Source organism: Cololabis saira, chromosome 22 (assembly GCF_033807715.1).
Source record: "Cololabis saira isolate AMF1-May2022 chromosome 22, fColSai1.1, whole genome shotgun sequence".
NCBI classification, from domain to species: domain Eukaryota; kingdom Metazoa; phylum Chordata; class Actinopteri; order Beloniformes; family Belonidae; genus Cololabis; species Cololabis saira.
The window spans coordinates 17,280,095-17,293,091 of NC_084608.1; the positions used below are offsets into that span (position 1 = coordinate 17,280,095).

The 12,997-nt window shown below is 40.8% G+C and overlaps 1 protein-coding gene across 2 annotated transcripts in view; it reads left to right on the forward strand.

Moving 5' to 3' along the window:
- arfgef1 (ADP-ribosylation factor guanine nucleotide-exchange factor 1 (brefeldin A-inhibited)) overlaps positions 1–12,997 on the forward strand; it is a 58,998-nt gene that overhangs the window by 19,753 nt on the left and 26,248 nt on the right. The window contains exons 2-8 of one of the 2 annotated variants that reach the window (XM_061713992.1): positions 1,479–1,509; positions 5,623–5,779; positions 5,997–6,143; positions 7,777–7,956; positions 8,394–8,447; positions 11,348–11,705; positions 12,088–12,213. In XM_061713992.1, the coding sequence (XP_061569976.1) occupies positions 1,479–1,509; positions 5,623–5,779; positions 5,997–6,143; positions 7,777–7,956; positions 8,394–8,447; positions 11,348–11,705; positions 12,088–12,213 (1,053 nt within the window). The remainder of the gene's footprint in view (positions 1–1,478; positions 1,510–5,622; positions 5,780–5,996; positions 6,144–7,776; positions 7,957–8,393; positions 8,448–11,347; positions 11,706–12,087; positions 12,214–12,997) is intronic. The other variant, XM_061713993.1, reaches the window with a different exon arrangement.

Genomic DNA, 12,997 nt, shown 5'->3' on the forward strand with positions numbered 1-12,997 from the left:
TTACGTATTTCATACCCCAAAAAGCTCTGATTCAGTACCTACTGCGTGTCTGGCTGTATGTATTTGTATAAATGTGACAACTTTCCTGCAGTCATTTGTATTGAGAAAGTTTTAGCCTGGAGTCACTGCAGAATGCCACCGACAATAACCAGGAGAAGCTTACTGGAATGTCTTTCGCTTTCGTGATGTTGCATGAGTCCTGGTGTGGAGTCCAGGTCTATGATGTCGGACTTTGTCCAGTACTCTCGCTAAAGGGTAGGGAGCTCGCTTGAGGTGATCAAAGATCAGATGGTACTGAGTATTAACATCGTGGGAATCGTAATAGCTCAATGAAAAATATCCAGGCTGAAGGACAAAATGGACAGTTGAGTGACTGATGAATATTCATCTAAGCTGTTTTGTCCCTGTAATTATCTAGTTTTCTTTTTGTTTGAGTTTGTTTCAGCTGATTGTGTAAACATGAGCAAAGTGACCGTACCCCACTGCATCTGATAACTTTATAATCTACAGTCATTTAGAAATTACTCCAAGAGGCATATTTGTCATATTAACTGATTTCCATCCTTCTCAAATCTGCTTTAAGACTTTTAGCTCCTTTTTTAGCATCTTGAACAGTAATTTCCATTAAACAAATGTTATGTAATGTTGAATTGAGTCTGCAGAGACACAAGGCCGCTTCACACCATAACCCTTTCAATCTCACAGAAAACACAGGAAAACATGTTTGAAACTAACTACTTCAGTGACACAAAGTGTTGAGTGCTGAATATTCGTATCAAACGGATTACTTTGAAGGGACTTGGCCTTCAAGGAGTGAAATAATTGAGCTGTAATTGCATAACTATGTTTTTTTTCTCCCCCGACTACTGTGGGCAGGTGTAATTCTGTGAGGGCATCTGCTGATTTGAACTGTGCTTTTTAAAGATACTGCGGTAAAGCCCCCCTTTGCTGTCCAGCACCCATTAGCCCGTCTTTCAAATGCCTCTGGCTCTGTTTTTGTCTTTTCCTCTGACCCTTATCCCCTCATGGCTGGAAATCTGTGAAGTAAACAAAAAATGTTGGCCAAGCTTACGGGCACAGCTCAGAGTGAATAATGATTATATTTTTGGCAATATATTCACCAGGTTTCTCTGTGCTTCCTGCTCTCTGTTGGGATGCATAAACAGCATTTTCTCCATGACAGCAAAGGGTCAATATTTGGGGGGGGGTGCAAATAATTCAGATCAAACTTGAGTAACTTTTAATGCAGGCATGTGTCCGTTGTTGCACCTTAATGTTTTTTATTTGCTTTAAGCAGAGTTAAAGACATCTGAAATATGTTGTGAATTCAGCATTTCTGTCTTCTTTTTGTGGCAAATTCTCTGAAAGCAATCCCTTAGGAAAAGTTGAAATCATGCTGCAAAATAAATGTCCTTTACTGAATGAAGATGTAGACATATTTGATTTAACATGTCTGGCATTTCTGTTCTCTCTTTCAGAGGAAATCAAGGAGGAATCAGAAAAATTAAGGTAAGCTACTCACGACTCACGCAGCACAATAAGGCAACGGGGGTCATTTACTGGGCTTTGTCTTTCTGTGATGTTGAGGCCCTGTAAAATTCATGGCTCAGTCGCCGGCCTCCCCCTGTGTCTTTCTGCTGCGTTCATGCTCCTAAAAGGGATTAAAATAGTGTGTGTGTTTCTGTGTACTCACAGCCTCCAGTGTGTTCTTGTTTGTGCCTCTGTCTGGCCTGTTCCCAAAAGCCCCCTTGCATTCTCATTAATGGCTTTCTTCATGAAGCCCTGCCCTTTGCTGAGCTTGTTTTTGACCGTGTGTTTTCATTTGTGGCGCGCTTGTGAACGGGCTGCCAAGTAACATCCTCTTTGGAATGCCGTGTAGCACGACGGCCACCTCTCCCGCTCCTTTCTTCTTCCCGTCCACTTATTTTTATTTTCATCTCCCACTTATACATTTACACTTACACTTTACCATTTCCCCTTCATGCACACAAGCCCGCTCTCATTCGTTCTCTCCATTTTAGTCACCAATCCCCCAATTTCATCCAATTTTCACCAGAAGGACTGGGACTTGGACATCAAGGGGAGATGTGGAGGCTGTCTGCAGTCACACACAACTTACACCAATGCTGCTGCCTTTCTGGTTTTACTGCAGATGCTTCACTACTCTCCCTTACATTTCCTGTTATACAGATGCACAAGATGAGGTTTTCCACTTAGGAGTACAGATATGCTCTTACGTAGCCTGCAGTACTATCTAAATTACCTCTCTTTGTGTGTTCATGCTTGAATATAAAACCATAGATAACAAAGATCTTCTTGAAGGCTTGAGAGAAGTGCTTGGAAGTCTTTATAGCGGCGTATCTTTATCACCGTTTAAAGTCCCGTCTTGACAAAGGGTTTATTTCTATTTCAATTTCATAAAAGAAAGGAGAAAAAGCTCAGCAGATAATTGAACCAGAATTGAAATGCTCTTCTCTGTCTTAAGCCTCTGCCATCATAACTACTACAAATACGGCCTCAACGAGACTTGAACCCAACTCTTCTGGGAGACGGTCTTTCACTGCAGCCATCTATTTTAGCTCTATTCTTGATCTATGATTGACGCGTGTCTTCTGTCAGAGGTCACGTAGTATGAAGCCTGTAGAACGGAGTCAAAGAGAGCTTTCCTCCCAGACGGCTTGAATTACGATTTACTGAAAGCTTATTAATGTAATTTTTGCCCATTAACTCAAACTCCAAAGCTTGTAGTCTGTTTGCTTGCAACAAAGTACAGTATATATAAGATATTGCTTTATTCCCTAAATTTAGAGAAGATTGATATCTTATCTTTGCCTTAAAGACTGTAAATTATGGGAAATGGAAGGCCCGCTGTGTTTAAAGATGACTAAACCCAGTAACCAGCACCTCCGAGGCTCCGCGATCAATAGTACGTGTTTCTGTTTCAACCAATTTAAACTCTGAGGCATTAAAAGACGCGTTGGAGGTGTTACAAGAATTTATACCAGACTTTTTCCAGACCAGGTGCAGAAAGCGGCTGAAATGTAATTGTGACTGTTCTTTTTACTATTTTTGGCAAAAGAAAATGAATGTATCTTTGTGGTTTTTCCCTCGACTCCCTGAGAATCCTGTGAAATCTAGAAAGCGATCATGAACGGATCCTTAAAGGAGGCTGGATTTAGATCTGTTTCCATGGTGAAACAAAGCAGTCAAGTATTTTAACCTAGAACTAAAATATTCACCTATATGTGTTTGTGATTTTTAGTGTATGCATCGTCATACGTCGGTGGCGCCTCGTCCCACGCAACATGGATGCTGCTTACTTCTTTGGAGCGCTCGAGATAGCTGCACAGAGACGTAGAAGCAGGCTTTGCTGCTGAAACCTTGTTTTATAATATCTATGTTTCATAACCGGGCTCAGCCTGTCATTGAGCATATACTGAGAGGAAAGAGAAGACCAGGTGACGTGAAACGCAGTATCTGAGAGACGAAGATGCGCGGGTCAGACCGTGTACAGGAGCTGACAGAGTTGCTGCTCTTTGCTGAATCACTAATAGAACATTCATGAAAGATGATGCATCTTTCCTGGAGTCTTAATGAAATATCTGAAGCTTGCTATTATTCAAATATCACAGTGTTGCAGTACAAAAGCTCATGTCTTCACAGCAGCTGGTTTAAGGGTGGGGTCAGGGACTGGACCCTACCAACTGCAATTCCAGCACAGTTCTTACTGGGTAAAGATCTGATTGGACATTTATAACTGCAAGCGTCTTGCACCAGGCGTTTGTCTGGCAGCTCTCTGATGTAATACACATTTGCAGCAGTTACTTGTCAGCGTTTCATTTGTAGCAACAACAGAAAATATTTGTGAGACCATACTAAAGCAGGGAAGTTAAGTTTCCAAGGACAAACGATTCAGAATAGCAGTTAAGGATGGGAAAGATTTACCCAGCTATATATATATAAAAAGATCAAGGAGGATATGATTGATTTTTCTTCTTCATTTTTTCCTTCTTTTTTTTTTTCCTTCCTTGCTGAGTTCTGCATCCCTGCCCAAAAACACAAACCTCGCTATACATGAACACACAGCAAAGCCAAAGCCCTGCCAGAGATTGAAATGTGATTGCAGAGATGTGACTCATTGGTCCAACTACCCGAAATATTCTGAGACACACATTTTTTAAGAATAGAAGCCTCTGCTCTCTCTAAATTTGAGTAATTTATAGATTTCTGATCCTTTTCATCTTGAGTAAAGAATATCTCGTTGTTAAGCTGTGCACGTTCATGCGTCGTGTCATACATTTCTCAGATAGGCAGAACTGAGCATGTTCCTCTTCAGGTTGACGATAACTGCAAATTCAAATGACTTTCGTTATGTCCATCTTGCTGCACGGCCACGTATTCGATATCCATCCAATTTAGGACCATATACTTTTATTGACACAATTCTGATCTGAAAATAAAACTGATGTTGTCCACAAAGCAGCCGAAAAGATCTGAGAGACACAAGTGGAAAGAGAATCAGATATAGATCATTTCAAGCAGGTGGGGTGAATGTAGGTTTTGAGCTGGTTGTAATGACAAATACAGAAATAAATCATGTCAAGCACAAAGAGTGTAGATTTTTTTCCCCCTTAAAATGTTTCCCCTTTAAAAGTTCCAGTTTTTGTCTCTTTTTTATTGATTATGTAGCGTAAACCATTAATTTTCTAATTTTCAGGTTGCTCATGTCATTTTTTTCGTTCTAGTCCCCCGCCCGTCTCTCTGAGCATCCACCCTTTTGTCTCTTTCTCTCCCTGATCCCTTGATCTTAATGCAGGCTGCTTGCTGTCTGTTTCCTCTTTTCATTTCATATAGCTCTCCATAATATTTTCCCGTATTCCCTTCCTTTATGAGGTACTTCAGAGAAGCCTCCCCCCTCCCCTCTTTTATTTCTCTCTCTGATTGCGTCCTGCTATGCTCGGTGAGGTCGCCCCTCTGAAAAGAGCTGAAGTCATCCTTTTTCATTGCCAAGACATAAACAATGCCTCCCCCTCCTTCACTATCTGTCTGCTTCCCTCCCACCCTTTCTCTGTTTTCCTCTTATTCCAGCTAGTGCAGTCTGGGTGTGGTGGTAGCGCTTGGAGATGCCGTAGAGACACGCCGGCTGAAGGCGATGCTCCATATATTTTCCTCTGTGTCTTGGGGTTTTGAAAATATAGCTGCATCACGTTATGTACCAGTTGTTGAGCAGGAGATGCTTTGTTAGCATGAACCCATTTCAAATTCTTAATTAAAAACCTCTTGCGATTACTGCTCTCTCTCTCTTTAAGAGAGATCAAGCAATCTGGCATTAAATTGCATACATAGTAAAGATTTTGTTGGTCTGGATTGACGAGCAGAATGTAAGACGGGAGGGTTTATTTTGCAAGGGTTGTCATGTTTAATGTCCTCCTCCAGATGATAAAACATACCAACCCCAGTTCTTTAGTTTTCATTGTTTAGTATTGCCCGGATGTCAAGTGAAGCCTGACTGTGTTCCAACTATTTAAAAAAAAAATGTTTTTAATGTATTTTGTAACCCCAAACCTTGCTTTTATTTTCTAGTACTTACTTAATGTATTTATTTGCTCTGCATTGTCACAGTCCACCCAGTGGAGATGGAAAATCGGGCTCCAGCACTTTACCGCCAATCAAATCCAAGACCAACTTCGTTGAAGCAGACAAGTACTTCTTGCCGTTTGAGCTGGCATGTCAGTCCAAATGTCCCCGCATCGTCATCACATCACTCGACTGTTTACAGGTCAGTGGCAGGACAAGTCCCAGTGAGTGTTGGGATATGGAAGTCCAGTTTTGCATCCTAGAAAATACATTTGGACATCTTGGCTGAGTCCTACTGAAGAGATTTGCAAAAAAAAAAGAGAAAGGGAATGAAAAAAGAGGAAATTGGGTCAGTTTATAACTTGGCCAGTAGGTCATGTTCTCAGACGCGTGTTTACATATCCATCTCTGACTTGCAGAAGCTGATTGCGTATGGACACCTGACGGGCAGCGCCCCGGACAGCACGGCTCCGGGCAAGAAGCTCATCGACAGAATCATCGAAACCATCTGTGCTTGTTTCCAAGGACCACAGACGGATGAGGGCGTTCAGCTACAGATCATAAAGGTGTGCTATGTCCACCAAAATATCACAATTTATGCCACAGATATTTTAGAATATTTATTAGTCTTTGGGTTTTATTAGATCATTAGCAATTAATTATAAGTGTCTTTTTTTTTTTTTTGTTTCTGCAGACTTTGCCTCTGGATCATTAGGAAAGACAAATGATTTAAATGCTTATTATGGCATGTAGGAAGCGTTATACCTCCCCTAGCCTACATTAGCCTTGTAGCACATGAAGTTTGTATATTGATTAAATGAAGATACAGATGGCAGTTATAATACGCTAACACTATTAGTTGCAGTTTGGAGGTATTTAAGCCTTGTTTTAAGAAGAATCTCGGATGATATGAATGAATGTTTAGAAAACTTTTACTTTGAAAGGGACAGCCAACTCATCTTGTTTGAGTCTTAATCAAGACGCTTCAAAACGGGTTATATAATGTCAGTTTATCCCTGTTTTATGCACAATCTTTGCTGTGTGTGTGTTTGTGTGTGTGTGTGTGTGTGTGTGTGTGTGTGTGTGTATATATTTTGTGTGTGTATGTATGTATGTATGTATGTATGTATGTATGTATATATATATATATATATATATATATATATATATATATATATATATATATATAATATCATTTTTTTCTAAATCTATAAAATTTATAGAAAAATAAAATTACCCAAGGTATGCATGAGATATAAAAAAAATATTAATTAGAAAAAACTGATAAACACAATTAACTGTTTAAAAAAAAATCAATATATGATAAACACTTAAAATATAATATGTTCTGTTTATTATATTATTTTATTTAGTCGCACAACAGGCATCAAGAAGTTGGAATGCAGCACTACGACCACCTATCCCGTTCACCCCCACCGCGCAGCATTTTGGATGTTCTTTGCTAATAGTAGTCTGGTTGTTGCCCTGCCTATATCACATAATTTCTCTGATGCTTCTACTTTCTGTCAGTTTCTACTTAGCCCGTTGGTACTTGCCCCTGGAAATAAAAATCGAATCCAGAGGATCCAGACTAATTCTTTGTATCAAAGAGGAATAAATTGAAGATGGTTGAGGTGTAAACTTAGATAGCGAAGATGCTTTTAGAGGGAAACCTCTTCCAGGATAAACACCTTGACAAGGAGGTGGAAATGAAACACCCCCTTGTGTCTAACTCGCGTACATTTGCATTTAATTTGTTAATATGGGGATTTTATGTTCTTGCTTGTGTTTCAAATGATAAATTCAAATGTAGTAGATGGAATAAACCCCACAGACCTTGTTGTAATAACATTGTAAAGGACATTAAACTTATAACAAAAAATGACCAAGGAAGAGGGAAGCAACCATGAGTCTCTTACATAGTTAGGAATGACTGAAACACTATGACCATGTCCCATAAATAACCCAGTTCTTTTTTTCATCTTTTCTGTATACTTGTGTGTATCTGTAGTCTTTAGCTATTGCAAATATGCTGACATGGCCACTGTAATTTTAGTTTTACCTCTTGTCCATGATGGGACTCTTAATTCAGCTTGACACAGTGAAGAGTTTTAAAAGTTTTACCAGTTTTCAACAGAAAAAGTAGCCGAGGGGCTTGAAAATGTTTTCATACAATTCATCTTCCCCTCTTTCCTGCAGGCTCTGTTAACAGCCGTGACCTCTCAGCACATAGAAATCCACGAGGGTACCGTGCTGCAGGCCGTCCGCACCTGTTACAACATCTACCTGGCCAGCAAGAACCTCATCAACCAGACCACAGCAAAGGCCACGCTCACCCAGATGCTCAACGTCATCTTTGCACGCATGGAGAATCAAGCAGTATGTCCAATACTGAAACACACACGTCATGTTTGTGCAAACACACACACAACATAACAGCTCCGGTTTTGAGCCGCTGTCTGAGGAAGCTGTACATGAACACAAGCTCTTCTCAATAGTAAATTTGAGCTGGAAAGAAAAAAAAGTGAATTTTTTTTCAACAAATATTTTGGTATTTGTATAAATTGTTATTATAATGGGATTAAATCTGTTAAAAAAAACAGCTTTCTATTGAAGGTTCACTTGAACCACCCTTTCCTAGTTTAATCAAGGTCTACTGTTTGCTTTGTGTCCAGAAGGACATTTGTAGGTGTTGCCTTAAAAAAAAAAAAAAAAAAAAAAAAAAAAAAAAAGCTTGCTCTAATGCCATCTTTTTCTTTTTGAATGACACTTTTCCCCTCCTCACCTGCCTCCCTCCCTTCCTTTTGGACACATAGCTTACAAATCACAAGCTATCTTGGTCTCTGGCCTCCAGAAAGCGTGATCGCCAGGTAAAGCGTGCAGGACTGCCGTGACATTGCCTGATCAGACCTCTTCAACTCTTCTTTGTGTGTCTGTGTTTGCGCATTAAGCTTTTTTACCTCATTCTCTCATGCACTCATCCATCCTCTTCCTTTGCTTCTACACTGCACAGGAGCACGTACTCTGTGTACCTCTTCCACCATAAGCTCGCTGTGGCTTTCTCTTGACTTCCCTACGAATCATCTCGCTTTCCTGTAACATCTTAGTTTTTTATGAATTGGAACTGAGGTTGGCAAATGTGTTTTACATGCTCTTGTGTCTCTGAAGGATTAAAGTAGCTCCTGCAGGACAATGATGGGCTGCGCTACAATTACAGGCAGCATTCAGAAGTAGACGTGGAAAAGCCAGGCAGACTTTAAGGTTTATTGTGGTGTTATCCCTGCCACTGTAGTGCTGCAAATAGAAATCCACTTCCTGCATTACTGCATAGACGGACAGTCATGCAAAAAACAGATATCCTCTTTCAAAGTTTGTGTCAGGACATGATTTTAAAAAACTCATCTGGTTCTTATCAGGTTTCAAAATTGGGGAAATAAAACCTCAGTTGACAAACAACTTATAACATATTGCATTGTGTCATTATTTATAAAATAGACAAAAACTAAATCAAAATGCAGAAAAACGGTCTGTGAAAAAGCAATAACTTGAATATTATTTTTTGCATCAGTTTTTTGGGAGGGTTGTGATTGTTTAAGCACAGCTTGAGGTCCCTTTACAGTATTACAATTAGTTTGAGATCTGTACTTTAACTGCATAATTGCAACACCTATTCATTTTATTTTCTGCTGCTTTGTTGCAGAAATGCTGTCAGGAACCATTGTTCTGCTACATGACCCACTTCTAGCCAACCTTTAGGTGTTGGACAGATTGCGTCACACCTGACGCAAGAGTGCTTTCACATACGACTAATGGATCCCACGGTCCTGCACATCCAATCAAAACCCCTAATTATCACCTTTCTGCTACCATGCTTAATAGTTGTTATGAGATATTTGTGCTTATATGCACAAATGCAAGACCACAAGACTATACAGAACTCTTATGGGTTGTTGAGATGTCACTTTGCAAACTTGAGCTTTGCTCCTATGTTCCTTCTGGAAAAGAGGCTGTCTTGTGGCATCCTTCCCCTGAATAAGATGTACTTTTGCCGTGTTTTTCTAATTGTGCTATCATGAACTGTAACATTTAACACGCTGAGTCCTTCAAGGTCTAAGATGTACCTATAGTTTCGTTTTTTTTTTGGCAATATCTTTTGGGCACTGGATGGTCACGGTAGATAAATAAAAACACGCTGTATCAGGTAATGTTGTTCTACCAAGGTGGAATTGATCTAATTTTAAGACGTCGAGAATCAGATGAATTTCTATTATGTCCTGATTGACAAAACCATAGATTTTATTGATAAGCCAGCATAAGATCAAACACTTCCACACAGTGAATGTCATGTGCACATTCTCGCACGCAGCCGTCACCATCCGACCGAGGTGGCATTTAAATAAGGAGCTTAGTTTGTTTGCGCTGCCTCGCCTGTCCCTTTCAGTTTGTCTGGCCGCTGCTCTTCGGTACCAGCCGTTTTGTTTAGACGGCTGCATCATTGAATTTATTTGGTTACATTTAGATGTGTAGGTGGCAGCAGTCTTATTTGATTGGATTGAACGACTTCTGATGGACGGGTTATTCGCAAAGTGAGAGATAATTAGTTTTATAAAAAGTGAAAGTTTGTGTGAAAGGCAGTTTTTGTTTTGCTTTTCTCGACTTTTATTCAAACAATATTGCATATTGCTAGAAAGCACTTTTTCTTTATTTCTTTTTTTATGATAGAACGATCTTCATGTAGCATCATTGTTCTCTAAACGTGTCATACTCTTCATATTTTCATCTGTAAGTCGTGTCCCTTTCAGCTCTCTGAGTCATTTTAGTCTAGATGTTATTTGTTTATTTTTAACCTTTTATTCTTCTCAAATCTACAAATGCACTCAGATTGCAAATGCGCTGTGGGCTGTTGCTAATTTAGCCTGGCTGAGTAAATTTCCATTGCTTGTAATTGTTTTCTTAATTTTTGCACATATCTTGGTGTTTGCTGTGAAATGGTGACATATCAAACTGTGCAGCTAATTGTTTTTTACTCGGAGCTTAACGTTTAAATAACAGTTCCTCTCAGAAGCCGTAATAAATTAACATATACAACAGGCAGTGTGACATCTGAAAAATCACAATATATAATAATTTCCTGTAGGTCACAACCATGCAACCTATTTTCGGCTAATAAATGCACCAACCCATCGCACGGCAACACGTTTCATCGCTCACCCCGATGGGAAGCAGTCCCAGCACATGTCGACCATGACGCATCAGTCGGGACATGGCTGTATGAGCCATTTTCCACCAGAAAAGCTTTCTGCCACCAGTAGACTAAAATAGACCCAGCACACACCAACCAGCATGAATTGGTCTCACAAAGTTTGCCCCATTGCTGTTTCAGAAGCATGTCCTACTTTTGAGTGCATATTCATGTACATTTCCATACGACCACGCAGCTGATGTTTGCTGACACAGTAGATGTTAAAAAAAGAAAAGAGAAGGTGCATATTGTACCGTAGCAGTGTTTTGTTTCTGTGTTAACATCTGAAAGGGTTGTGGATCAGCTGGGGCTCAGTATCCACGAGGAAGATAGACAAACGTCATCAAACATGGACATTCTGCAGAGTTTGTTTACAGATTCTTAATCAGTGTTTCTCTCTGTGTGTGTGTGTGTGTGTGTGTGTGTCATGTGGCCACTGTCTGTGAATGCTCTCTGCTGTTTCGTCTGTGTATGTTTTGTCTGTTTGCTTTTGGGTTATGTGTGTATGTCCCACCCCTATCACCTCAGTTGCAGGAAGCGAAACAACTGGAAAGAGAGCGTCACCGGCAGCACTCCCCCGTCACCCCCAACGCCGAGCCCGAGTCCCCGCAGCTCCAGAGTCACGTTCCCCCTCCAGCTAAAGCTGCGGCCCAGGAGGCCAACGGGCCCGTCAGCCCTCCCACTCCCAGCATCACCATTCCATCCACTCCATCCACACCTTCCACGCCGGTGCCCGAGTCCAGCAGAGGCTCCGTGTCCGGGGAGCAGGGAGAGCAGGGAGAGCAAGGTTCTGCCTACGAGAACCCAGATCCAGAGAACGGTTCTGAGTTCTGTGTGGCTGAAAACGAGCAGACGGAGGCAGACCAAGCCACCGCAGCAGCGCGGAGTAAGACCTTGTCCTTTATTTTTGCCATGGATGCAGATAAAGTTAAGAGCTGTTCTCATAAACCATTAAATAATCAAGCAAAGAAAGTATTTCCTACCTGATTTGACCCACTGGTTTGCAGTTTACAATGACCACTTGTGTTCTTCCTTGTTTCAATTTTTTTTTTTTTTTTTTTATATTTTAATTAATTCTTGGCCGGTATCTCTGCTCATATAAGCATTGTGCTTTGCAGTGACTACGCCAAACATATTTTCTTCAGTTAAGAAACAAAGGCGCACAAAATGAACCGGCATTTGCTATAAGAAATGGATGATGATGCCACAGTAAATGCTCCAAGCGCTTTGCACTTTCTAGTTTGCACTAAATCTGAATGTGTTTTAAGATGCAGCAGCCCAGCAGCATGAAAGAGCAGGCGAGGAGGAGGAGGAAGAGACCCCAAATTACGAAGAGAAAGCCCAGGAAATAGTCCAGAGCATCCTGCAGGAGGTGGTCAATACTGTTGCAGGAGGTGAGATGCGCCTTTAAGTTGCTTCGTCCCCCGGATTTAGTCATGTTGCTGATTCAGCTCAGCACTTCAGAAAAAGCATTAGCTACGCTTATAACGACATCTCCCATCGTTTGTGTAATCCTTTTATTGGATATGTTTGCGCCTCTGAGGAAAAACGCTGCTTTCAATTTGGAGCCTCCATTTAATAAATGGGCTCTACGGACAGTTTGATGTTTAGGTCATTTCAGGCTTTATGGGCAAAAGTTTACAAAAGCCATTCTTTTTTTCCGGTAGCAAAAAAGCTTTACAACCTTTCCACTTCGGTGAAATGGTACTCTGCCTTCTTTTTTCCCCCCAATCTCTTCGTTAGCCCTAGGCAGCGGTTTGACAAATAAGCTTTAAAAGACTGAGCAGAAATGCATCCTGGTATCCTCTCATGAACTGGAAGTTAGTTGTTAAATATGCAACACAGCCATCATCTGCCTTCGTACTAAGGCACTAAAGTGCTGATTAAGATCAAATCACATGATAGAAGATGGTTCTTTTTCAAGGTGTTTAAGGGCCAGTCCCAATACTCCCCCTACCCCTACTTTTCAGCCCTACCCCTACTAAATTTTGCGCGTTCCCGTGAGGGTAGTGGTGTCCCAATTCCTCTTTGCATCTAGGGGTAGTGGGGACAACGAGGGCTAGTGTGTATGAATCTACTCCTTCACAGCGAGGGATTTCAGATGCTGACTTCGTGACCGAGGGCCAGAAAAATTTCACAGAATGCTTTACGTCATCATTTGCAGACAAAAAAACATGG